The 27,628-nt window shown below is 43.5% G+C and overlaps 2 protein-coding genes and 1 long non-coding RNA gene across 7 annotated transcripts in view; 2 read left to right on the top strand and 1 right to left on the bottom strand.

The window, feature by feature from the left end:
* COLEC11 (collectin subfamily member 11) overlaps positions 1-12,353 on the top strand; it is a 45,375-nt gene extending 33,022 nt beyond the window's left edge. Inside the window, exons 4-7 of one of the 2 annotated variants that reach the window (XM_006112058.4) lie at positions 683-754; positions 2,383-2,436; positions 6,545-6,640; positions 6,800-12,353. In XM_006112058.4, the coding sequence (XP_006112120.1) occupies positions 683-754; positions 2,383-2,436; positions 6,545-6,640; positions 6,800-7,209 (632 nt within the window). In that variant the 3' untranslated portion in view covers positions 7,210-12,353. The remainder of the gene's footprint in view (positions 1-682; positions 755-2,382; positions 2,437-6,544; positions 6,641-6,799) is intronic. The other variant, XM_006112057.4, reaches the window with a different exon arrangement.
* Positions 1-27,212, bottom strand: part of LOC142827782 (uncharacterized) — a 71,557-nt gene extending 44,345 nt beyond the window's left edge. For all 4 annotated transcript variants that reach the window (XR_012902538.1, XR_012902539.1, XR_012902536.1 and 1 more), the window contains exon 1: positions 26,044-27,212. This is a non-coding gene — a long non-coding RNA (uncharacterized LOC142827782). The remainder of the gene's footprint in view (positions 1-26,043) is intronic.
* ALLC (allantoicase) overlaps positions 24,940-27,628 on the top strand; it is a 31,752-nt gene continuing 29,063 nt past the window's right edge. The window contains exon 1 of the mRNA XM_006112062.4: positions 24,940-25,070. The gene's annotated coding sequence lies outside the window, so the exon portion shown is untranslated. The remainder of the gene's footprint in view (positions 25,071-27,628) is intronic.

Raw genomic sequence — 27,628 nt, 5'->3', positions numbered from 1 at the left:
TAAATAAATTGAAATATAAATATTATACTTACATATCAATGTATAGTATATAGAGCAGTAGAAAAGAGTTAGTGTCTGTATGAAATTTTTTGTTTGTATTAACTTCACTAGTGCTTTTTATATAGCCTGTTGTAAAACCAGGTGTACATATTTAGGTGAGTTGAGTAGACTTCTGAGTACTTCCAGAAGTACATGTACCCATGACTGAGAATCACTGCATTAATTTAATTGATTCACTATGGTTGAAGTCTAGACTTTCACATTTCTTAAATTCCATAATGGATTCAGCCTTTTGGACAACTTGTTTTTCTGGAATCTCCCCTTATTTTCAACAGTACATTGGCATAACAAATTAACTGAGCGGAATCATACAAGACCTTTTTCATGTGTTTTTTAATCAAACTTAATTTTCATTTACACCTGAGCAGTCCCAATGAAATCAACGCCACTGAAAAAATTAAATATGCATCTGTGTTATTTATGTAGCATGCCACAGATGAGGAAAGATCTGGACTCCAGAATTAAACAAAACTTGGTGATCAATGATTATAATTGCAAAGAAAATTTGCTTAATCATTTTCTGCTGCTTGTCATAGAAAAGATACCGAAGTGCTGTTGAGGGTCTGAATAAAGCAGACAATACTTTTAACTTGTGTATCTTTGATCTTTTTGTTATTTTTAGGAGAAATGGGGGACAAAGGACAGAAGGGCAGTATGGGTCGCCATGGAAAAATTGGTCCCATCGGTTCAAAAGGTATATTTGATTGATTTTTTTTTCTCCCGTGATATCTCATCTAAATAATCCGTGGTCATTTATCTTTGAGATGACACCTTTTCTTAATTAAAATGTTTTAGATTGTGTCAGGGCTAACCACAGTAGATAGCGAGACTTATAGTTAAATCATAGGCTATGTCTAGACTGCAGAGTTTTTCCAGGTTATCAGAGGTTTCCCGGAAAAACTCTATGTCCAGGCAATGCATCCACTTTTTCAGAACAGTTTCCAAAAAGTGGGCATGTTCTTTCAGTATCTCCGTATTCCTCATTTTATTAGGAATAAGGGATGTTCTGAATAGGGGCGGCCTGTGGCTATAGGCGGACTATGGCACCGCCGCCCGGGACGCCCGATGATGATGTCACGGGTGCCCAGGGTGCCTGCCGATGATGTCAGTCCATTGATGGCCCTGCAGGAGGGGGCACCGATCACACGCTCTGCCTGGGGCGCCAGCTGATGAAGCCAGCCTCAGGCCACTCCTGCTTCTGAATGAAAGAGGAGGTTTTTCCGAAATTTGGCCCCTGTAGACGGGCCAAATGTTGGAAAAGCTTCTTCTGAAAAAACAAGCGGAAAAAGATATGCAAATTGCATGTGCAGTTTGCGTATCTTTTTCCGAAAGCCCTCTATAGTGTAGACATATCCATATTCTAGTTCAGTGTTTCTCAACCTTTTTTTTATAAAGTACTCCTTTAAAAAAAAAATTATAAGTACCCCCAATATCTGTTTTCAGACACATTTTTTTCTACCATTGCAACACATTTGTTTAAACAACTTAATTGTAGCCGGGCAAGTGATGACATTTTTGGGTGTAAAAAGTACAAAAATAATAAAGCGCTGTAAAACTTACAACAAAAATTCAATTTTCTCCACATTTCAGTTGTGTTGACATAGCCCCCAGACTTCTCTCAAGTACCCCTAAGGGTACTCATACCACTAGTTGAGAAACACTGTTCTAGTCAATCAAATGATGGATATCTCTGAAATGTTTACCTTATACACTGACACATAGCAGGATCCAAAAGGTCTCAGAAACCTGACATGGGTACATGAAAGAGTTTTTAAATGACATCAGCTTCCAAGTACACATATTTAAAGGGGAGTGGCTGGAAAGCAGGATTGTACTTTGGTAGAAAACCATGAGGTCTTAATGTCTTGGTCTTCCCACAGACTTCGTATGTGACTTTGGTCAAATTATTCTGAACAGCATATTCAAGGGGGCTGTCTAAGTTTAGGCTTTTAAATAAAAATTTAGGCACCTAAATATAAGCGACCTGTTTTCCGGGTTGCTGCTTCCTCACAAGTTTCTCAGAAGCCATTGCTCTATAAAGTGCGTGGGCAAATGCTGGTAGAGAGTACAGAATGAAACTGATCATGATGTTTATCCCAGTATTCAAACTACACAGTTCAGGCCTGTCTTTATGGTGAGCTGACTGGGACAACAATGCAAATCCTTTGGCATCTGGTGCCCATTTCTACATTATTTATTTTATTTTTGCCTTAAATCTTAGCCATTAACACAAAAAACCCTGTTTAGAAACTTTCTGTTAATGAAACTGGTGACCCAGTCTCTTTATTGAGCAGCACATTGATATCATTCTTTATTTTTTAGGTGAAAAGGGAGATAATGGGGATATAGGGCCACCTGGTCCTAATGGAGACCCAGGTAAACCATAAGATATACAAAATGTGTAGTTTATTTTAAATGTATAAATCATGTACAGTACACCTTCCTTTTTAACATGCTGAAGAATGATGTTAAAACTTACATTTTTTAATAACCTCTTCCGATGTATGTACTGTAATTTGGATTTTACTGCACATCCACAGGTTCTTTTACAGTTTGTTGAGGATGCAGTGCCTTCTCGAAGTTCTGTTGTAATTCCTTCTGGGGTAGAGTACTGCTTGGCAGAATATTCAATAGCTCCCCACTAACTCAACATGGAGTTAGTTATTCCAGAAAGCTATTGAGAGCTGAAATGCAACTTGCTGCCAGTCATTCACCAACATGCAAAAAGACCTCTCCGAGCATCCTACTTAGGCCCTGATTCTGCATTGAGAACCTTCTGGGGGACTCCTGTACCTTTACTGACTGCAGTGGAAGATTGCATGGGAACAAAGCGGTACATGTACTTGAGAGGTGGAGCTGTAAACATGAAAAAGGGGGTACAATCAAATAAGTTTGAGAACCACTGATTTATACAACTGACCTTATTTTGGTTTTCAAGATTATTGTGATGTTTATGCTGGTGAAGAGGAGCTGTTTTCCAAAGCCCTACTAGTGTCATTTTTAGTGTAATTTGAGACTCTAAAAAATTACCAGCTGATCAGCAGGAACATAGCATTATCTTAGGAGTATGATAAGCTTAGGACAGGTCTATACTTAAAATGCTTTAGCGGCACATCTCTACCAGTACAGCCATGCTACTGCATCACTTCAGTGAAGATATCACTATGTTGATGGAAGAACTTTTCTTATTAGTACATTTAATGTCTCTCTGACAGGCAGCAGCTTTGTTGACAGGAGAAGCCCTTCCCTTGACATAGTATTGTGTACACTAGGGGTTAGGTCGATATAACTGTATTGCTCATGGATGTTGTACACTTCCGAGCAACTCAAGCAAGTGTGTAGAGTATAGCTGACCTTAGACTCAGATGATGGAAAATAATAGACTAGTGGTGTTTTTGGGACAAAAATGAAGCCCTACCTTTGTATTCTAATATCTTTAACAGTAAGAGTAGTTTTTATCTTACATAATATAAATATAAAAATGGAAATGTTTGTTTGAATTACGTTTGTTAGCAACAATGAACTGGTACACATTGAACAGATGTGGTTTTTAGAGGTAGTGAGTATTGAACAATCAATGTTTACTAAAACATCTGCTCTTATGGGAAGGCTATGCAGTGTTTTGTATATGCGGTCTTAGGGATACACTGTGGTCATGCAAGACTGTGATTGTGGTTATGATAGACTGTGCTCATGCAAGAGCAGAAGGAACCACCCTCTTTCACTCCTAGCTGGCCCACTTGGATCAGAGTCCAGGCATGCAGCAGTAAGTAGACAGGGTCCTGATTCCTCAAAGCACTTTAGCACATGCAGGGTACATCTAGACTGCAGGTTTTTTCTGGGATACCAGAGGTATCTAGGGAACGTGTTTGCTCTTCTGCTTTTGTGTGTGTGTGTGTGTGTGTGTGTAAGAGCAAACACGCTCTTTTGGAAGCCCTGTCTTCCTTGTTCTATGAGGAAGAAGGGATCTTCCAAAAGAGGGAGATTTTCTGAAATTTGGCCCAGTTTAGATGGGCCAAATTTCAGAAAAGCCTCTTCTGGAAAAAAAATCGGGAAAAGGTGTAGTGTAGACCTAGCAGTATAGGTTCCAAGTGGTCTTAAGAGGATTGCTGAAATGGGTTGGATTTAGACAGGTGTTTAAAAGCTTTGCAGAGTTAGGGTCTTAATATTTAAGCTGCACAAGCTTAGGAGTAGCTGCAGGAGACACACTACTGAATCACTTTTTCTTCCCTGCTTTCTCCTTGCTCCTATTGGGGATTGGTAATTTAGTACTAACTACACTACTCAAATTACTATCCATGTGCTCGGGTTTACAATCTGGCTTTTAAACTCTGTTGTGTCTGCCATTTTAGAGCCAGATTCCACCAGTTACTCCCGTGGAGCAGTACATGACTTTGCAAGCAGTCCCACTGATTTCAGTAGCACTCCTCATGGAGGAAGGCACTACTCTGCCTGCAGAATCTGGCTCAAAGCCTTCAAGAGGGAGATTTTTCAAAGATGAGGTGACCAACTCTCAATGACAGTCAGAAATACCAGTACAGGTGCACAAAGGTGGCAGAATCTGGCTCTAAAAGTGGGGAGCTCTGGTTCTGACCCAGCAGCAGCAGGTCTGGCAGGGCAGTGAGGAGCTTCCACCTTATCCATGCAGTGGGGAGCTCCAGGTCTGGGGAGTCCTGGCTGGGCTAGCAACAAATTGGTGGGTGCCAGAGCTCAGCGGTAGCAGGTCCAGGGCTGAAGCCTAAGCCTAAGGGCAGCGGGGCCAGGCACAGTCCATAAGCAGCTGGCAATAGGAGGGGCAGGTGGTACGATGACAGTAACAGGAGACCTCCCTTGGTCTGGCAAATCCCGTCATTTGGCACTGGTCAGGTCCTAAGGGTGCCAGACCAGGGAGATCCAACCTGTATGAACAACCTAAACTGTATGAATAACAAAGCTTCTGTCGGCAAAGAGCGTCTAGACTACATCCAGTTTTGTCGACAAAGCAAGCCACTTTGTTGACATGAGTGTAGCTGCAATAACGCCTTCTGTTGACAGAACTCTGTTGATAAAAGGCGTTATTCCTCGTAGAATGAGGTTTACAGCTGTCGACAAAACTGCTGAGTTCTGTGGATGTTATGTCGACAGAACTCAGTGGCAGTGTAGACACAGGTATAGTTTTGTCGACAAAAGTCCACTTTTGTCAACAAAACCCTGTAGTCTAGAAACACCCTTGTTAAAAAGCTTCAGGGGGTAGCTGAGTTAGTCTGTAACAGGAAAAACTTAAAAAACAATAAATAGTCTGGTAGCATTTTAAAGACTAACAAAATATGTAGATGGTATCATGAGCTTTCGTGGGTACAATCCACTTCTTCAGATGACCGAAGTGTTGGAAGTCCAGATCCAAGAATAAAGGAGGGAAGGGGGGAGAAGGAAAAAAAATGGAAGGGAGGAAGTAAAAAAGACAATGAGTAGATAAGCGTCAGAGGGATAGCTGAGTGAGTCTGTAACAGGAAAAACCTTGTATTTTTTGTAGGCATGGCATCAAAGGGGAGTTATAAGGTAGTTTAGAAGCAGCTCTCATGTGAGGAGGTGAATTAGAGAAGCACAAAAGTGCTTGTTTGAAAATTAAACAAATGGTGAATGTTGCTGATATTATAGGATGATCTGAGGTAGAGGCTGTCTTGTCAATACTGAATGAGAGATTATATGTGGGGGTGGGATAAGACAAGTAAGCACCTAAATGGGATATTAATGACTAAATACAGGCTTGAATATCCATATGCAGAACTGGGTACCTTACCTGGAGCCTAGTTTTCAAAATTGGGCTCACAGAAGATGCCTTTTTAATTGTCTCATTAAAATTGTGCCTTTTTTTTAAACCAATGTAAATTTGGGACAATGGGCAGAATTCTTGATTCTTAAGTCTGTTATTGGAGGAACTATAACAAACATACACTTTGGAAATGGCCACAACTGTTTTATGGCTAATTATAAGCATTATGTAATAATAGGAGCAACACCTGTCTCTGAACTGCTGTGTAGGTCCCTGACTCAGAGCAAATGCAAAATATGCATACAGATTCCCTGTGTGGAAAAGAGATCTTCCGTGAAGATGGAAAAGGGGAATTTTGCCTTATATATGCCTTCCTGAGAACTTGGACATTGAAAAACATCCTATTTTGTTCTTAGTGGGCCAGTGTCTATCACATATTTGGCACTAACTGGCGCCATCATCTCTGATCTCCTCAGGTCCAAGGAGTGAAGTGGTACTTATATTAAACCAAACTCGTCTTAGTAGATCCATAGGTCAGAGTGCAAGATGTTGGTGGGTCAGTGTGGGAAAGTTTGCACAGTTCCTGCCTATTATTTGGACAGAGAACTTTATTCTCAGGTCATCAGGCTAGTCCCTTTTGTGAGCAATAAATTCACATGAATATGTTTCATGAGACATTTTAATTTGTTTGTGTGTAAAATTTAACAGTAAGCACCCCCCTGATCTCTGCAGGCATCCCCTGTGAATGTAGCCAGCTCAGGAAGGCTATTGGTGAAATGGATATCCAAGTGGCCCAGTTGACGACTGAATTAAAATTCATAAAAAATGGTATGTTTATTTTGTATGTTTCCCCCTTTCCAAATACCCTATTTTTTCAAACGATGAAGCTGCTTTTAAAGTGTGTTGCCATTTCATATTGGATTTGTGTATCTATTTTTGTGGTGTGCATTAAGTTGGTTTATAGAAATGCGAGTGCTCACTTTTCAGCACTGCCCTCCCCCGCAGCTGTTGCTGGTGTGCGTGAGACAGATAATAAGATATATCTACTGGTGAAAGAAGAGAAGAGATATATGGATGCCCAGCTCTACTGCCATGGAAGAGGAGGAACACTGAGCATGCCTAAGGATGAGAACACCAACAGTCTGATTGCGTCTTACATCAGTCAAGCAGGGCTCACCAGAGTTTTCATTGGGATCAATGACCTAGAAAAAGAGGGTAATTTTGTGTATTCTGATCGATCACCCATGCAGACCTTCAACAAATGGCGCAGCGGCGAACCCAATAATGCGTATGAGGAGGAAGACTGTGTGGAAATGGTGGCTTCCGGTGGATGGAATGATGTTGCCTGTCACATTACAATGTATTTTGTTTGTGAATTTGACAAAGAAAATGTGTGAAAATGTCTGTTCCTCCCCCCTCCCATTTGAAGGAGATTGTGTAACTTACCCATTGTTTATAAAGTACTAGTTATATTTTACAAGTATATGACATCAGTGTTGTACAGCTGTAAATATAATTAGGTATTTCAAATATCAATATTTACCCTTCAGAAGGGAAGAACATAGTTAAAAAAGACGTAGTTTGCCTTGCCCTAAGAAAATATGTATTTAGATAAAAATGCAAATCTGGTCTATATTCTACCCTTACTGCAATTAATGAATGAGATTGCATGACAGCACCGGAGGGCAGAATTATGCTCTTTGTTGTTATAAAGTTATTTTGGAAGACATAGATTCTTTATATTGTTTTATCTTAACATTTTAAATTTGTAGTTGTTAATGTTAGTTGCTCATACTGGTACAAAGGTAATATTTCTGGCTATTTCAAGCCATTGGGAAAAGTTTTTGTATATTCCAGATACTTAGTACAACTATTACTCTAGAGTTCCGAATGAGCAGGATTTGTACCTGTTTCTGTGCCACATACATGAGCAAACCAAGCCATCAATTCTATTATTTTTGTAATATCTTTTATTAAATTGTTGGCAGATAACACAGAAACTCACTTTAGTGAACAAGCTCATTCATACTTTCTTGGGGAGTCTAAAGGGCTCATATTTCAGTACCGAAAGGAGATGAGCCAACTTTGTGTTTCTTCAGAAAATGAAGGCCATGTTGTTTGATGAATACATCATGCGTGTCACAATATCGTCGTTGTCCAGCAGTTTATTTCAGTGGGACAAATGCTCAAGTCTACACTTAGCTGTCACTCAGTCTTTCACCTGATATCAGCTGATGCTTTGCCTTGGCAAGGACTTTCTAAAAAGGGTCAAGTTCTCTATCTGTCAGCATTACGCAGGCGCATAAATGAGCCCAGCTCCATCGACTTTAATGGAGAATTTATCTCTGAGTAAGTACTTCAGGAATTGGCCCTTTATTTTGTTGCATCTTCTCTTAAACAAAATCGTATTTATTAAAAAAAATCATTACATTTGTAGGGACGTGGTTCCAAATTAATGCAGTAAGTCATTTTGCCCAACGTACTTATGAGTCCAATTCACCACTGCATGTGACTGAAAAAGGTGGTATATTTTTGGATGTAAGAGAACAAAAAGAGTGATGAATGTTGGATATTTGTACTGGCCCATTGCAATTCCTCTCATCTTTTAGTCACCTACTCTACTGGGGGAACCTCTGTTATGTTTTTCAGAAATGTGCGCAAATATTTTAAATCACTTAATTCACCCTAAATATGAAACAATCACAAAACATGTATAATCGGTCTGGAAGAGATATCTGGAAGAAACTCAAAATAGGCTTGGCATGTGCTTCTGGATAGCCTCCATATATTAGGCAGGATTGAACCAAATAAATAACTACTGTACACTGCAACAGTTAATGGAAGATCAATGACCATAGGAGTTTTGCTCAGTTCTACAAAACGTGACATTTGAAACTACATGTTAATTTTATTCTTGAGGGAATAAACAATTTTATCCTGGCATGCTTACTGTTGTAAAGTTGAACCTGTTACATACACATAAAGGTTTACTCAGGGACTCCTAAAACTGGCAGAATATTATTCTAACATGAAAACCATACAGGGTATAGTATGAAAGAGCAATAACTGAAATCAAAATAATGTATTCAGTGTATTTTACATAGCAAGGGTGTTTCATAATATATCTCTGGCACGTTTGAAAATATGTTAGAGAGAGACCTGATAAGTGAATAGCTCACTCACAATGTGTGGCTATATTGTGTCTATGAATTATAAACTTGTTTAGATCAAAAAGAAGGGGAAGACCAAAGATAAGTAATGTTTATTAGAACATTTATTAGAATTCTATAAGGAAATTGATTGACTCTCTTTACATAAGTTCAGATAACATTAGTTCAAATAACAATGAATTTAATACTGAATTGATGGTCCTTATGGAAGTCTGGCTTGATCTAAATCCTGACTCAGGTCCGGGAGACTTATTTTATGGGGTTCTGACTTTCATTCTTTTCATTTCAGTCTATCAGCTAACCCTCAGCTTTCTAGCTCCCAATCCCATGGAAATGTGTGTGTATGTATGACTTAGTCTCCATCTTTTAACTGGACAGTCCAGCTTTCTCTGTGTCTCTGTCTGTCCTCTGGTGTTTAGTGATCCTCTGACACTTTGGGGTTTGTAATGAATCTTCTGTGCCTCTTACTTGCTTTATGCAAGGCACACAGGAGGTGTAACCAGGCACAGATAAAGAACCCTCTCCCTTCTAACTCTACAAGGATGTCTCTGCCTCCCTGTTCCTTCTCCTCACTGAAGAACCTTGCAGTACCGGACCTGTCCATCAGCATCACCCTGTGAAACAATGCTCTGAGGATGGACCTAAGCCTGCTATGGTGATGGAGAGGTGCCTGACTATTCAAAGTTCCTGGAAGAGGAAACTGATTTTGTGTTTTGATGGGTGTGGACTATTTGGAAGGGGGAAATTGTTTTGTTGGGAGCTGGTTTTATGGGGGGGAAGGGGAGAGAACTGACCACGTGAGTGGGGAACTCATTAATTCTGGCAGGTGAAAGGAGAACTTTCACCTGCCAGTATGTGGAATGAATATTTGGTGAGGTGTGGAAGAGGGGTTTGTGGAAAGGAGGAGACTTGCATAGTTAAGATGTTTTGCATAGATGAGGAACCAGATATGAATTCTCTCCTCCTCCTCCTCCTCTAAGGGAGCATTTCAATTTAGCATAGGGAGGACATTACTTTTAGGGGAAAGGAGGGACACAGAGGGAGAAAAAGATGAGAAGCTGTGCTGGTGAGAGTATGGTTCCTAGATGAGTTCTCAGGCTTTTTAGTAGGCCAGTGTGGACAGGTCTGTAGATGAATGACTGTGAACAGTCCCACCAAAAGGGGGAAAGGGGTCTGGGATTCTTGGCTACTGCTATTGCATGAGTGGCAGTTGCTAGAGCTCTTGGCCCTTTAAATTGCCACTAGAACCCTGCACAGCATGCTCCCACCTGCAATGAATGCTGCCTAGAGGAGGCCTGATGTGCTCTGGGTGGTGCAGAGGGCTGCCTAAGGGAGGCTAGCCCAAACCCTACCCCTTCCTTCTGAGGCCTTACACCTTCCGGAGCACAGTGTCACCCTCCACCCCCTGCCTTGCTCACAGCCTCAGCAAGTCTGCTGGCCATCCTGCCTGCGTGTGTTCAACCAGAACACAACAGTCTGCTTCCTTCCAGCAGGAAGCCTGGGAACACCAACCCCACCCATAAAAATAGAGTTATTGGCTCATAGAGTTTAAGGACAGAAGAAACTGCCAGATCATCTAATCTGCTCTCCTGTTCATCACAGACCACAAACACCAGCCGTCTACATGCACATAAAGCACAATCATGGGAATGAGACCCTAGTATTACAGCTTTTGGGAGCCTAAGCTATTATGTGCCACAGGCAGAGAATAGGTAGGACCGGGATGCACCAGTGCCAGACATGAAAGTTATGAATATAAACCAGAGCTTCTCTTTCCTACTGAGATGGGTGACAGAATGAGCCTGAGGAGGGACAGAGAGAGGGTAGAGGAGAGAATGCGTGAGAAAGCAGAAGGAAGAGGAGTGTATGGGAGAGGTGAGTGCAATTGAGCGTGTGCTTTTGTGAAAGAAAAGACAATATGAATGGGTAGGGATGTGTGACGAGAAAGGGAGGAGCCTAACTAAACAGCTTGCCTCTGGCCACCTGGAGGATGTCTATATTGGGATAAGAGGAATGTAGCATTGCTGCAGCTGGCCGGGACAGTGGAACTTAAGCTGCTGGACTATAACATTGCAGTTGTATGGGCTTGGACTGGAGCTCAGGCTCTGAGATGCTATGAGGGAGAAGGTCTCAGAGTCTGGGTTCCAGCTTCAGCCCAAATGTCTACACTATACTTTTTAGATCAGTAGCTTAAGCCCCGCGAGGCTGAATCAGCTGGCCTGGGCTCCGAGACTCAGTGCCATGAGGTATTTTTTAATTGCAGTGGACCCATAATTCCTTACTGTTGGCTGTGAACAAGTACCAGTGCTCTTCATGCTTTTGATATAGTAGGGCTATTGGAGAGCCAGACAAGGGGAATGAGGTAATATTTTGTTGGACCAACTTCTGCTGGTGAGAGAGACAAGTTTTTGAGCTTACACAGAGCTCGTCTTCAGATCTGGGTTTCTCTTGGAGTATTTGGGGGAGGTTGTTTGTTGACATGATCCACTTTTCTGGTGGAGTATCCTCTCACCAACAGAGGCTAGTTCAGTAAAAGATATTACCTCACCCCTCATGTCTCTAATATCCAGGGGCTGGCATAGTGACAACAACACTGCACACTAGTAGGGATATGTTACTGACTGCATACTACTGGGGGCATAATTCAACACTGGTAACTCAAAGGCTAGATACCTAGCATTGGTGCCTGTCTGTTCTTGTAAATATAAACTATTAAATGCTGTCAAACATTCAACTGTCACTGGTCTGCTGTTTAATGGTGTCTGTGATACCATACTATCATCTAGTGGCAGTAAGAGGCAATTAAGGCTATGTCTATACAACAGTTTATGTCAGTATAATTTGTCAGTCAGGGTTATGAACAAATGAGGTCCCCACATGACATAAGTTACAGCAACATATGTGCCGGTATAGGCAGCACTATATCAGTGGGAGACCTTCACACTGGGTACTATCTATGGTAGCTATGCCTTTTTGCACTCTTTGCTTTTCTGAAAGCTGATTTATAACAGTAGATTTAGTACGTTGGTGCCACCTACAAGAGGAAAGGTCTGATACACATTACAGCAGCCTCAAGTCACATTTTATTCCTGCTTCATCCTCCAGTGCAGTCATAATTATAAGTAAGTGCAAAATTTCAGGAACTGGACAATTAAGTTTTGCATTCAATTAATTGTTTATCTTTCACAGTGATGAAATGTAATGTAATGGGATAGCATAAAACTGCAATTCCTTAACTTTATTATTACAAAACAGCATCCTGTTCCACGTATCAGCTCTATTGTTTTTGTCTTAATGTATTTCCCTGCTGTTTTATCTCCATAATTCCATGCTGCTCTGGTCAAAAATTTAATAGAGAAGTTCTTCTTTGAGTGCTTGCTTATGTCCATTCCACGTGGGTGTGTGTGCACCACATGCATAAGTTCCAGAAGCTTTTAACCCATAGCAGAACTTGCTGGGCCAGCTGCGGAGCCTTCTTGAGTGGCGCCAGCATATCAGCACATATATACCCCTGCTGGCCCTTCACCCCCTCAGTTCCTTCTTACCGCCCACCTGTGAGGGTTACTGGAATGCTCGGCTTGCTATTTACAAGTATACCCTTAGCACCCCTTTCTCTCCATATTTTCTGTAAATAGTCTTGTAATCAGTTGAGTGTTGTTTAAGTACCTGTTGAGATTAGTGTAGTTTGTTTAGGTACAGCACTCCCAAAAGGGGGGAGTGCTGCAGCCCCAAGGCTTCAAACCCTTTGCACGGTGCCTGAAGCCTATGCCTTGTGAAGACCCGCATAAAGAGTGCTTAAAGTGCCTAAAGTCACTTAACTGATTCCTGTAGAATCCACAAGTGCTTTAAACCAAGGACCAAATGTGAGTGCAACTCCAGACTGAAACTGCTACTGATGGAGTCGGCACTTCTGCCTGCGGCACCAGAACTGGCGCCATCTGTGAGGAGCACTCCGGGACTGGCGTGCAGGATGGGAACGACGCCAAGGCACTCTGCAGCATTGGAAACTGACGGCCACGGGAGCACCACAGCCGGCACTGGGGGGAAGATGTGAGCTCAATCAACTCACGAGCTGCAGCAAATGTGCCCAGGGTCGATGACTGTGGGACCTCCTCCACTGACAGGTCCTGGACTTCAGGGCTACACATGGTCTGCATATGAGTACTCCTCCAAATCAGATGCAGAGTCAGTGACATCGAGGACATCATCGCATCGCTTCTCTAGGTCGGGCTGGTCCTGGTCCTCATACTGATCCTGGTCCCGGCATTGTTATGGTTCCCGGCACTGTTCCTGCTCGCGGTGCCACTTGGGGCAGGCCAGCCCACTGCCATCTCGGACGTGGCCCCCACAGTGGCAGCCACCAGCTCAGTGGCCCCTTGGGATCACTTGGGCATACCATTAGGCCCACGGGCAGGGATCTTCGAGGTCAGTGTTGGTCTTGGTCCTAGTGTTCTCCAGGCATAGGGCTACACCTTTGGCCACCCTGCTCACCCGGGCTCCGGCATCAGAGTCTAGCACCAGTCCTTCGGGATCAACAGGGGACCAAGATCAGCCTGTTCAGCAGTGAGCCCCAGTAGGCTCATCTCAGCTGCATCCTCCCCAGGCGCAGCTGGGGATGTCCCCTGAGGGGACAACATAGCCGAGGGATTCCTCGTCCTCTTCACCCGACAAGGCTCTGGCAGACTTGTCGCTGGCCATGCCCACCATGGATATGTGCACCCATCAGGTCCTGCTCAGAAGGTTGGCCCAATACCTGAGGGTGCAGGCCGAGGAGGTAAAGGAGGAATCTGACCATATGGTGGACATCTTGACAGCGGATGCCCGTGCCAGAATTGCTCTCCCTCTTAATCAGAGGTGGCCAAGATTACAAGAACTCTTTGGCAGACACCGGTGTCTATTCCTCTGATGCAGAAGAGGGTTGAGAGGAGATATTTTGTGCTGCAGTCGGGACATAAACATTTGTTTGCCCACCCACCCCCAGGCTCCGTAGTGGTACAGGCCACATGCCAAAGGGAGAGGCAGGGGCAGCCTGGCCCACTCTCAAGAGTAAAAAAACTTAAAAGCTCAACCTTTTGGGAAGGAAGGCTTATGCCACAGCTGGGCTGCAGCTGAGGATTGCAAACCAGCAAGCAGTGCTCAGCAGATATGCCTATAATTCCTGGGTGGCAGTAATAAGTTCAAGACTCAACTCCCTAGGGAATTACAACAAGAGTTGGGGCCTTGACGGAGGAGGGAAAGGTGGTGTCCTACGCTGTCCTTCAGGCTGTGCTGGATGTTGCGGACTCAGCCACACACTCAATGGCCACGGGCATAGTCATGCTGAGGAACTCGTGGATCCAGGTCTCGGGCATCCCGCCTGAGGTCCAGACTACACGGCAGTACCTGCCCTTTGAAGGGTCAGGGCTCTTCTCAGAGCAGACTGATAGTAAACTGCACAGTCTGAAGGACTCAAGGATGTCCTTGAAGTCCTTAGGTAATTACACTCCTGCTCCACAGTGCCATCCAATGAACTGCAGGTCACAGAGGCTGTACCAACAGGGCCCAGACAGGATGCTATTAGATGAAGAAACAGGGGTAATAAGGGCAGAGGTACCAGGAGGAGCTTCCGTTTGCTTCAGATCAGACTCAGGGGCCCCCTAACAAAACTCAGGGCCTGAGGTCAGGATTTTGAAGGTCTGCCTGAGGGCTAATTGCCATCTGCAGTCCTAGATCATCCCTTCTCAAACAGACTGTCCCCTTTCCATCGTTCTTGGTGCTCTATCACCTTGGACCAGTGGGTCCTCGAAACGGAGGCAAGGGGATACTGTATCCCCTTCATCTCCCCCCCACCATCCCACACCCCTTCCCTGTTCCTTTTCAGGGACCCCTCTCACAAGCACCTTCTTCATCAAGAGGTCTCTTCGCTCCTGTCATCTGGGCTGGTGGAAGAGGTGTAGGGATAACATATTAATGTATTAAAAATGATTCCTCCAAATGGAAGTGACTCCCCATAATTTGTTCCCCACAACTTAAAGTGTTTATTAAGAATTTATTATTAATTCTTCTTCTTCTTATTATTATTATTATTTGTTAAGATTGTTAAATGTTTAGATTTATTATTATTATTGCCCCTTTAGAATATAATGTATTAGGTCATGTAACTTAGAACTGTTAAGAATATAATCCTATGTAGCCAGAAACAGCCCCCCCCTCTGTGCTCCAGGGCATGCTCAAGCTTGTGCAAGGGGCTGCTTGAAATTGACATTGCAGAGATACATTGTAACAATTCATTGTCAAGCCACTAACTCTGCTATGGGAGCCAAGCCCTGTAATTGACTAAGGGCATTGTTACATAATTGACGCCTGTTCTCTTTAAAACATTGTAACTTTACTCAGCACTCAGAGAATGTTTTAAGCAATACCACCCAGAAACTTTTGTAACTACAACTTTTATTATTATACAAAATACTGTATGAATGTATGAGAGAGTGCTTGGACGATGAATGAATGGTTCTGAGAGGTGCCAGCCTGAGAATACAGCAACAAAGGGCTGAAGAAGGCGTCAGGTGCCAGTGCAACCAAAAGGTGTCAAGTGGAGAAAACCAAGTACTGGAGGTCCACCCGATGAGATCACTGATGAGCACCTGGCAGCCACCCTGGAGACATCAGCATGATGCAGCAATTTCCATAGACTGGCATAGGAAGAAATTCCTATAAGAACTGGACTATAAAACTATGGAATCAGAGTCCAAAGGTCTGCTGCCAGCCTACCAGGAGCTTCAGATGTGCATTTGATCAGGACTTCGCTCCCCACTACCATCACTTGTGTACAGAGTACCTGGCCAGAATTCTGTCACAAGCAACTTCCAGGCTGGTAACTAGGTAACTATAACAATACACAGAACCTGAATGAATGGATGTATGAATGAATGGTTTTATATATATATATATATATATATATATATATATATATATATATATATATATAAAGTGTATAAGGGTTAAGTAGTGTTAGGAATAAGTAGTTAAACAACGTTGTTTGCTTCTATCTTTTCTTTCTTTTTTTTATTATTATCTTTACAATAAATGTGGCTTTTTGCCTTATCCCCCTCATAAGATCATACTTGCTTTTATTTGGTACAACAGAGGTTCCCCTCGCATTTCAGGGGTTGGGATTTTATTCCCAATATTTCCTCAGCCCAAAGTCTCAGAGGGCTCAACACCTTCATAAGAAAGTCAAGGTTCAGGATGGTGACACTTGCCTCCATCATTCCCTCACTTGATCTAGGGGACTGGTATGCTGCCCTTGATTTGAAGGATGCATACTTCCACATTTCAATTGCCCCACACCACAGGAAGTTCCTACATTTCTTGGTGGGCAGGGACTACCACCAGTTTGTGGTCCTGCTGTTTCCATTGCCCCCATGGTATTCACCAAATTTACGGCAGTGGTGGCCACCTCGCTAAGAAAGAGAGGGCTTCATGTTTTCCCCTACCTGGCGACTGGCTTATCAGAGGCCGCTCCAGGGGTCAAGTGTTATCTCACATAGTTTTGGCCTGGGAAACCTTCTCCTGGTTGGGGCTCATGTTGAACGAGGTGAAATCAATCCTTGTCCATATGCAAATAATAGAGTTTTGGGGGGTAAAGTTGGACACCACAATGGGGTGAGCATCGCTACCAAGCTCCAGGTTTGTGGCTATGAGGGACATTAGTCTGCAGCTCCAGCCTACCCCTCTGACCATGGCAAGGCATTGTATAAGGTTATTGGGTCACATGGTGGTGTGCAGGCCTGGTTGGCAAGGGTCTATACAGCCAGTTCATGACCACATCGATATGGTGATGACCATCCCACTGGAGATGCTGTCCACACTGGACTGGTGGCTGCAGGAGAGCAAGGTGTGCTGCAGAGTTCCCTTTGCCCAGCAGCCCCTTTCGATGCAGTTGGTGACAGATAGCTCTGATACTGGGTGGGGAGCCCACATGGCTGACCTATGGACACAAGGTATATTGTCTTGGGCAGAGATATTGTTGCACATCAATGTCAGGGAACTGAGGGCAGTACGTTTGGCGTGCCAGATGTTGCTGCCTCAACTGAGGGGCAACTGTGTCTCTGTCTTGATGGACAACACAACAGTGATGTTTTATATCAATTGACAGGGTGGTGCTTGATCCTCTCCCCTCTGGCAGGAAGCCCTAGCCCTCTGGGACCTCTGTATTGGGCAGGGGATTCATCTACAGGCCACGTACCTCCTAGGATCCCAAAACACCTTGGCAGACCACCTCAGCAGGGTATTCTCGGCTCACAAATGGTCTCTCAAGAAGGAGGTAGTGCACCATCTTTTCCCCTCCTCGATCTGTTCACCTCATGGGCCAACAGGAAATGTGCCCAGTTCTGCTCATATTGAGGCCAGTGCCCTGGGTTGGTGGGGGATGCCATGGTAATGTGGTGGCCACCATATCTCCTATATGCCTTCCCCCTTTTTCCCCTCATACACTAGGTTCTCCTTAAGGGTGTGAAGGTACGGGGCATCAATTAATCTGAGGGCACTGACCTGGCCATGCTAGCACTGTCACATCACCCTGGTGGTGCTGTCAGTGGAGGACCCCATTGCCCTCCCACTTGTGCCAGCCCTCTTGACTCAGGAGCTGGATCAGGGTCACCTATGCCACCCGAACCTATAGTCCCTCCACCTCATGGCTTGGAAGATCCATGGTTGAGGGGTGGAGATCTTTTCTGTTCAGATCCAGTCAGATGGGTACTGATGTAGGAAGTAGGAAGCCCTCTACCAGGGCAATCTATCAGGTCAAATGGAGGAGGTTCTTGACTTGGGTCGCTCAGAGGAAGGGGGCTGCTTTCAGGTCCCCATACCTCTGATCTTGGACTACCTCCTCAGCATTAGGCAGCAGGGGCTGTCTACCTCCTCGATGAGAGTATACCTGATGGCCATTGCGGCCTTTCATCCAGGAAAAGGGGGGACTCTGTGTTCACTCATGCAATGATCAAACACTTTCTGAAGGGCTTGAGTAGACTCTACGCCCAGGTTAGGCAGTCTGTTTCCCAGTGGGACCTGAATTTAGTTCTCAGGGGTCTCACGCGCCCTTCGTTTGAGCCAATAGCCATGTGCTCCCTCTTTCACCTCTCATGGAAAGTGGCCTTTCTCGTGGCTATCACCTTGGCTAGAAGGGTGTCCAAGTTGAGGGCCCTCTCTTTGGAGTCACCATACACTGTGTTCTCTAAGGACAAGATGACTTTGCATCCACATCCTTCATTTCTACCTAAAGTGGTGTCCCTGTTCCATATGTCCCAGGAGATTTTCCTGCCGGTCTTCTACCTTAAGCCACACGCAGACCAGAAGGAGCAGGAGCTTCACATTAGATGTAAGAAGGGTTCTCGCTTTTTATTTAGCAAGGACAAAGCAGTTTCATAGGTCAATGCAGCTCTTCATCTCTATAGCAGAAAGGATGAAGGGCCTTCCAGTGTCGGCTCAGTGTCTGTCCTCATGGATCACTGCATATATTAAACAAAAAACAGGACTGTGTAGCACTTTAAAGACTAACAAGATGGTTTAATAGGTGATGAGCTTTCGTGGGCCAGACCCACTTCCTCAGATCAAATAGCCCATGAAAGCTCATTACCTAATAAACCATCTTGTTAGTCTTTAAAGTGCTACACAGTCCTGTTTTTTGTTTCAGCTGCACCAGACTTACACGGCTACATTTCTACATTTCTATTCGGCATATATTAAGGCATGCTATGATCAAAAGGGAAAACTGGCTCCTTCCATCATGGCCCATTCTACCAGAGCCCGAGTCTCCTCTATGGCTTTTCTAGCACAGGTGCTGATTCTAGACATCTGTAAAGCGGCTACATGGTCATCAGTCTATACTTCTATTAATCACTATACTATTATGCAGCAGGCTAGACAGGAAGACAGGACAGCAGTTGGCAGTTGGCACAGCAGTTGGCACAGCAGTGTTTCAGTCTATTTTCTCTTAGGTTTTGCCCTCATCCCCGTAGGGATAGCTTGGGAATCACCTCAGTGGACTGGACATACGCAAGCACTTGAAGAAGAAAAAACAGTTATTTACCTTATAACTGTTGTTCTTTGAGATGTGTTGCTTATGTCAATTGCAAATCCCACTCTCCTCCCTTATAGTCAGAACGTCCAGCAAGAAGGAACTTGGGCTATGTCTAGACTGCAAGCCTCTTTCGAAAGAGAGCGTCTAGACTGCACGCGGAACTTTCGAAAAAGTGGCTTGCTTTTTCGAAAGAAAGCACCCAGTGAGTCTGGATGCTCTCTTTCGAAGAAGCCCTATTTACATTCAAGAACGCCTTCTTTCGAAAGAGGAACTTTCGAAAGAAGGCGTTCTTCCTCGTGCAATGAGGTTTGCCGCCGTCGAAAGAAAAGCCGCGTTCTTTCGATTTAATTTCGAAAGAACGCGGCTGCAGTCTAGACGCAGGTGAAGTTTTTTCGAAAAAAGGCTACTTTTTTCAAAAAAAACCCTGAGTCTGGACACAGCCTGAGAGGGTGGAGGGCCAGCAGGGGTATATATGCGCCAGTATGCTGGAGCCACTCCAGGGGGCTCCCCGGCTGGCCCAATGGATTCTGCTAAGGGTAAAAAGCTTCCAGAACTCATGTGCACAAACCTAAGTGGAATGGACATAAGCAACACATCTCAAAGAACAACAGTTATGAGGTAAGTAACCGTTTTTTGTCCTTTAACCAGATAAGGTATAAAATCTCCTCTAAATAAGGGTACGTAGAAGAAAAGATTGTACCCGACAGCTGTGCAAGGTATCACCAAAGCACACTGACTTCATGGTTGTTTCTTACCATGTCTTAAATTCATACATCTTGGGAGTAGATTAGAACAGTGTTTCTCAACCTTTTTTTAATAAAAAAAATAAGTACTCTCAATACCTACTGTTTTCAGACACACAAAATCTTTTCTACCATTGTAACACATTTGTTTAAACAACTTAATTGTAGCTGGGTGGGTGATGACATTTTTGGGTGTAAAAAGTACAAAAATAATAAAACACTGTAAAACTTAAAACAAAAAATCAGTTTTCTCCAAATTTCAGTTGTGTTGACGTACCCCCCAGACTTCTCTTGAGTACCCCAAGGGTACTTGTGCCACTGGTTGAGAAACACTGGCTTAGAACATCTGGTACCTTTTGTCTTGCCCTTTTACAAGCATAAGTAGCCAGGGACAATATATTTTCTTCTGTTATTCTGGTGAACAGAGATCTTGCATTCATTCTTTAAAAAGCCTCTTTTCTTACATCTATGCAAGCCCATAGGGCCCATTAAAACATTTATATTATACATCTTATTACAGGTATTATCATGGATACAAAGCATGTACAATTATATATGTATATTACCCACTTTATATTTTCTGAAAATGTAGCCCACAGCATTAGCTAATGTGGATCCACTTAAACTTAGAGGTTTTGAGGATAAATAAACTAAGTCCTTCACTCTCTTCTGGAGGCGCCTATATAGGTTTCATCATTTTTTTTTTGTCTCGTCTTTTTCTATTTTAAAACCTTGAGATAAGAACTATATACAGTATTCCTGATGCAATGTAAAGTGTTGTTATAACATCTCTTATCTGACAAGAAAAGGACCTTCCAATATATACCCATCCATCTATCCTCTTTGCAGCTGCACTTTGCTAGGAAGTCATACATTTTAATGCTCATTGATCCCTAGCTCATTGATCCCCAGCCCGTTTCCCCCCCTTATCTAGATTATTAATATTTATTATTAATATTTGTAGGATTTTCAAAAGCATTCTGCAATGGCCTAACTGTTCTATTGACTTTAATGGGAGCAGAGCTAGGTAATGCTGGAGGGCTTTTGAAAAGATACACAACTCTCGCTACGTAAAATCCATAGCTAGAATTGGCATGCCTTAAGCCAAGCTTGGCACCATCTTCACAGAGGTAGGCTGACAGGAGCAAATGTTCCTGTCAGCTTCTCTTACCCATCATGACTGCCAGAAGTACTGGAACTGGCCAGACCTGCCTCAACATTTGATTTAGCAGGTCTTAAGTAGACCTGCTAAATCAAATACCAGAAGATCAATTTCTGACATGGTAAATATAGATGCAGCCTCGGTGTCAAAAGTGTGCGAGGTGCTGAAAAACAGTCTGCTAAATTGCATCTATGTTGTATTTAACTCCCTTCCTCTTTTGGCTCTGTTTTGATCTCTCTACTCTTTCATACGTCGTATCGAGTGTGAACTAAAGAACAAATTTCAGAACTGTTTAAATAAAGCAATATATACATGTGATGGGTGCCCTCTCAGAGATGCATATTTAATAGTAAATAGACTATGGGAGATTATTTGTCACAGGTTAAAAAGAAGAAGAGAACATTTTAACTGGTAATGTAAGTTTAAAAAGTCTAATAGAACATGCTTGAGATTATGCATGCTAAGTTTGTTGCTTGGAATATGATGAAAATGAAGAAGACTCAAAGACAAGTACACAGTAGGAAACAATATTAAACAAGGTAGACTAGGAAAGAATAAAAAAAATCAAATATGGAAAGGTCTTGGGTTTAATAATATTTCATGTAAAAAGAGCTGTGGGAGCAATGCAGACACAGAGCACAATTAACCTGGTATTTCCTTGCTTTTATAGCTTTGAGTGGGTGGATTTTGCCTTTAATTAGCCTTAATTCATTTGTAATAAAGTTTTGCTTGAGTGAATTAGATATTTCAGTTTATCCTCACATCTTCATCACTCCTGAATGTATTGGTGGTAAATGGTGTAATTTGCTTTACCTGACGACGCTTAAAGTGTGACTATATTGGGAACATTATTGCAATAGCAGAGGAGGAGATAAGCTGACCTCTGAGATGTTTTATTCATTTAAGACCCAAGAGCTGATTCTAGTTATGCCTCTATCTGATAGAGTTCTGTGCCTGGTGTGGGTTCCTTTCACGGGCAAGCTGGCTTGGCTCTGGTGACTAGCATGTTAGAAGGAAGACCCAACCTTCTTTTCTTATCATATCCTTCTCAGCCCCTCGGCATGAGAAGGGGACTAGCACCCTTTGGTGTTGGAGGGAAAAGGTTAAATGTATATATATGTCATTTTGAATGTGATTGCATTCTTGGACTAGCAAAGGGACAACCTGCCCTCTATCTTGGCACCCCTTCTCCTTCAAACTTTTGGTGCCATTTTTGAAGTTGGTGGCACCAAAATGAAGGAAAAGATGGGAACTGTAGTATCTCATGGTAGTAAATCTGCCTAGCAACCAGAGTGCATATAAGGGAGTGTCTGTCACTGTGACAGGGCTCTATATCTCTGGATGCTGTGCAAGCAGGTCATCCCAGTCATGCACAGAGTCCCTCACACTGTGTACCAGCTTAGCTTAGAGTCAGAGCCCTGAGGCAATTACATCTATTAAAGTCCCTTTATCTTACCTTCCCTCGCCCATTACACCATCAGATGGGGTTGTGTTTGCAGACAGTATGCAGGATGGCGTGATCAACAAGAGAATTCAGAAGACATTGAACTGAAGAAGATCTGCTAACTTGGCCTGAGGTTCCTGGAATACAATGCCTGGTGTTCCTGTGTTCTGCTATCCTGGTCCTCAACAGTGTCATCCTATTGGCTACATGACCTGGTGTTGGCTATCTCTGGTTTCCTTGTGAATCCCATTTGTAAGGGTTTGGGCTTATTGGATTCATCCCCATTGCTGCCATCTGTGCCAATAACTGAGCTGTTATTATATTTGGAGGGAGTCCTTGTTTGTCGTGTTATCCCTAATAAACATCTTGTTGTTTTCCACCTTAACCTGCCTGTGTTTTAACTACACTACATACCACTGATAGATTTAGAGAGAGGGGACTGCAGATAGCATATCTTCTATGAAGTAAATCTTAGATCTAACAGTTTGGGGCTAAGATTGGAGGTTGCTCTTCTCCCTGTGCTGTGCCCTGGTATGTATGAACCAGTAGTCCCCTTGCTCATTTGTGCAGCAGCATAAGGCTAATGATCTAGTCCTCTCTTTGGCGCACACTTAGCTAAATGGCAGCGGGAGATGAGATACATTGGCTGTCACAGCAATTAAGTTCCCAGAGGGTCACTTGGGGGATCTTTGGGTGGGGGTGCATTACCAGTCTACTTCCAATGCCAAGAACTTGAAGTAGCAGCACTGGGGGTAGGTTCCAAATCTTGCTTAGGAACCACTGTGTTAAGTATTTTATGTCTGAGGATCTGGACCCTCAAGGATTTGTAAATTCTTTGCTCCTTGTGGTTGGGAAGGGCCCTTACTGTGTGGGCAGTGGAAAGGCAGGGCTCTGCCATCTACACTGGAATAAAAGACCCATGGCGAAGCTGTGGCTGGCCCAGGTCAGCTGACTTGGGCTTGTGGGACTTCGGCTGCAGGGCTAAAAATTGTTGTGTAGAAATTCGGAGTTTTGGGCTGGTGTCCAGGCTCTGGGAGGTTCCATCCTCTACTTACAAGTCAGAGGCTCTTTTGCTGCTCAAGGTTCCCTTTGGTAACAGGCCAGTTATTGATCCAAATACATAGTGAAGGTTGTTTTGGGGCAGGATGAAGGGGATTAGCTTCTGGTAGGGATTGATTTCTTGGGGTGGGGAATGGGTAGGTGTCATACACTGTAAGGGGATGTGTAGGCCCCCAGGTACCTTGAAGAGAGGGGTGAGGGCAATGAAGGAATCTCAGGGGAAGGCAGAAGCTGAGTCAGCTGGGCTCAGGTACGACGTCACTGGCATCAGTATGCACGAGAGCTGGGAGGGATAGAAAGAAGGAAACTCTCCCTGAGACCTCTATGGAAAGGGCTTGAGACACCTATGTCAAAGGACCCTGCAAGCCTTATCTGCATTGCTTTTAAGCAGTAATACAGAAAGGCCTACGTATCCTTGCGTTACCTTCCTCTTTTGAGAATGAAGGGTATGTACATAGTCCAATCCCATTTTTCATGCAAAAGAGAAAAAAAAGTCTTTGTGAATCTTACATACAGGTGTGGGGGGCCTTTCTCAAAGGGCTGGAAGCTTTCGATGGAGGTATCCACTGCAGGGAGTCTCCCACACTTGGTCCCAGGGAAGGGGCTGTGTTAATATCTTTTTTGGAACATACTGGAAGGAAAGGGTGCCTCCTGATACCCTGTCTTTCTGCATGTGGACGGGGAGCAAAATGAGCAGATAAAAGTATGGCGAGTCAGTGTCTGCAGATCCAGCAGCAGCACAGAGGACACAATTGGTCTCATAATGCCAGAAAGAAATGCATGTGGCTAGACAACGGGTTTATCAAATGCTTTGTTGTGGTACAGATATTGTACCTACTATATATTCTGCATTCTGTACATTCATAATTTAGTGGAAGGGGAAAAACCTTTGTCTTTCTCATACCACTATGTATAATGACCCAGAACCTCAGGTGAGCCAAGGAATGCACATCAGAACTCCGGAGAGAAGGTGCATCAGCAACGGCAAAATCCACACTCCTAAATTGTCTCAGTCTAGTGTCTGGGGGAAGTTTGAATAGCTTAAAGACTAGGCAAAGTTAAAATGGCTTCTAGTGGTCCTAAAGCAATAAGGAATTACAGGGGTTCAGGGATTACTTGGCCAGATCTCTCATGCCTACTCACATCTCCTGGGGCAACAATCAGTGTGTGTGACATTTCAGGCAGTATGCTGGCTCTGTATCAAGGGAACATCACAGGGTAGAGGTGATCCTCCCATGGCTGATTATGCCAGCTTTAGGTTTGCTTTTATGCTTTTGGCATGATGCAAAGCAGCCAAGAACATGTGCCCTGAGCTAAATCCCTCCTTGAATCAGCCAGGCTGATCGTGGAATATGCTGCACAAGTCAAGATATAAATAAGCACTGGGTGTACATGCTTAAGCTCCAGAAAGGACTTCATAGAAACATATTTGTATTAGTCTAAACTGAGGAAAGATGAGCTGTTAATCTTTGCTTTTCAGAATCAATAAATCCAGTGGCTGTTTACTGAGCAGTTGCATCACTGTGCTGACTTTGGGCTACAGACAAACATTTAAAAACTTTGACCTCTTAAAAATTTCTTATTTCTTTAGCAGACACCAGAGTGGAACAAGTCATAAAGGTAACATGAAAAAGCTATACTGATAAGTTTGATTTTGTTGACAGGCTATTTTACATTTGCATAGGGGTATTAGGGTATTTCAAATGGAATTAATCTTTATAAGAATGTAAGTATTTGTTTTCCAAAGTCAAGTAATTTTAAGGTATTCTCTCAAACAATGTTTAGCAACTTTTGGGTTGTCTAATTTATTTGTGATGGTTTGCCTAGATCAGATAATACTGTGTCCATTTAGCAACATAAATATCTACAATTTGAAATAATTCTGCACAAGAAAACAGTAATTTCCCCCTTGAAATCAAAAGAGAAGTGGTTTTAGAATATACCAGTTATGAAACATAAAAGCCATACTCCAGGAGCGGGCAATAATTTTTGATGGGGGGGCCACCCCAGGAATTTGGCTATTGGTCGCGGGCCACACTGTTCCATGATATTAATAAAGGAGATGCAAGGGTCTGGGATGGAGGCTGAGTGCAGAAAGGAGCTTGGGGTAAGGGATTAGGATGTGGGGTCTGGGAGGGAGCTTGGGTGAAGCAGAAGATTGTGACCTGGGGCAGCGAACAGGAGGGCATGCAGGGTCTGGGAGGGGAGTGTGACTTGAGGTAGGGGTGCAAGGGTTTGGGTTGTGACCTGGGACATGGGATTGGGATGCGGGGTCTGGGAGGGATTTGGGTGCAGGAAAGGATTCTGGCCTGGGGGAGGGATGTAGGAGGAGGGAGTGCAGGGTCCGGGAGGGGGCTGTAACCTGGGGCAGGAGGGTGTACAGGAATTTGAGCTGTGACCAGGGATAGTGGAATGGAGTGCAAGGTCTGGGAGGGAGTGCAGGGGGGATGAAGTGTCTGGGAAGATGTATGGGAGCTGGAGCAGGGGTACAGAGGGTTTCTGTTACATGGGCTAGGAGTGCAGGAGGTAGACAGAGGGTTGGGAGAGGGAGGGTCTGGGGTGCCAGAGGCAGGCTCTGGCTGGGAGAACTTACTTTGGTGGCTCCAAACCAGCAGCCCAGCAGATTCCTTAACCAGGGTTCCTGCTTTCAGGCCATGTGTGCTGCTGAAAACACTGTGAGCCTGAGGGATGAGAGGGGAGGGGCAATTCATATGCTGCCTGTCCTGTAAACAGGCAGCTGCTATTGGCCAGAAACTGGCCAATGGACACTACTGAGGGCAGGAGCAATGTGACAAGCCTTTGCCCCCCTCCCTTGGGCTCTCAGCAGTCACAGAAGCACATGGCCCTACAGCAGCTGGCTTTCCTGAGTGCCTAGTGGGGGTGGGGCAGGCAGGGAGCCAGCTGAGGCTCTCATGCTCCAGATCCAGTGGGGCGGGGGAATGGATCTGATCAGCAGATCATATTTTGCCCACCCCTGCTGTACTCTGGCCTTTCATCTTGTGTCTGTAATTGATTATGAACACAAATAGTAGAATTCAGATCTTGAATTTCCTAACTGGAATGGTTAGATATGCCAGCAGATCAGATAGTTAAATTCTGAAGTATTTATCCACAATCAAATGTGACTATACATTTGTACTAACAATCAATTGCAGGTACCAAAGTAGATGTTGTTATTGAAAATATCTCTTCATATTTTTATGATGGAAATGTGACACCTGTCAATTTGGGTGTAAAATGAAAATGCTCCTCTTTTATATCAGAAATAGTGAAGTCTATAGCTACATTAGAAATTCTACATGGGACTCCCCAAGTTCTTGATATTTCCAAATTCTTGATATTTTTCCCATAATTCGGATTAGTGGCAATGTTACTTCATGACATTCATTTCTAAAAATGAGCAGTGCCATTTGCTCAGTACAAGACACACACAGAGTACGGAAGGAATCACTGTGCTCTCAGAAGTAAAGTATCTGCTTTAGAGGAAGGTTTTGATTGCTGAAGTTGTTCAATAAATGCATGTTTAACAATGGCAACCAATAGTGTAGTCTCATAATGACAGAATGTAGTAACATGGAAGAAGTTAAATACCAGCTGGCTATTGATTGTTCTAATTACAGTTGGAAAACATGAATAAGATAACTCAATTCAGATGATAAGAAAGCATAAAATGACTAACCACGAAAAATAATCACATTCAATATATATAATGAAAATACTATTCAGGGTAACACATTTCCTTGTGCTAAATTATAGCAGAAAGACTGGAGAAGTATTAAAGACTACACAAGTCTGGCATTAAAAACTTCTAAAGATGGAGATTTTAGAAGATGCGAGGAAAATATCTTATTCTCTCCCCCAAGATCTGAAAGGAGAGGATTCTGTCCTCACCCCATCATGTCGCACCCTTAAGACCAGTCTTCCTAGAATAATTTAGCACTCAAAAATGTGTTACCCTGAATGAGCTGGATTCTCAGAGCTACAATAGCACCCTCAGCAATTACAACCCCGGGCACTGCAAGGAATAAGTGGTGGCTGAAAATCCTGGATCACTGGCTCCTCTTCCTTGCCAGTCTCCAAACCCTATGCTATAATCACTTCCAAGGAGCTACTGCTTAGTTGATATCTACACAGAACATGGGTGCAAACCTCTTACACAGGCTCCCTAAATCTTGTCC

Source organism: Pelodiscus sinensis, chromosome 3, assembly GCF_049634645.1.
Source record: "Pelodiscus sinensis isolate JC-2024 chromosome 3, ASM4963464v1, whole genome shotgun sequence".
Lineage (NCBI taxonomy): Eukaryota > Metazoa > Chordata > Testudines > Trionychidae > Pelodiscus > Pelodiscus sinensis.
The sequence above is the reverse complement of the archived record's forward strand: the minus strand, read 5'-3'. Positions and strand labels throughout refer to the sequence as shown.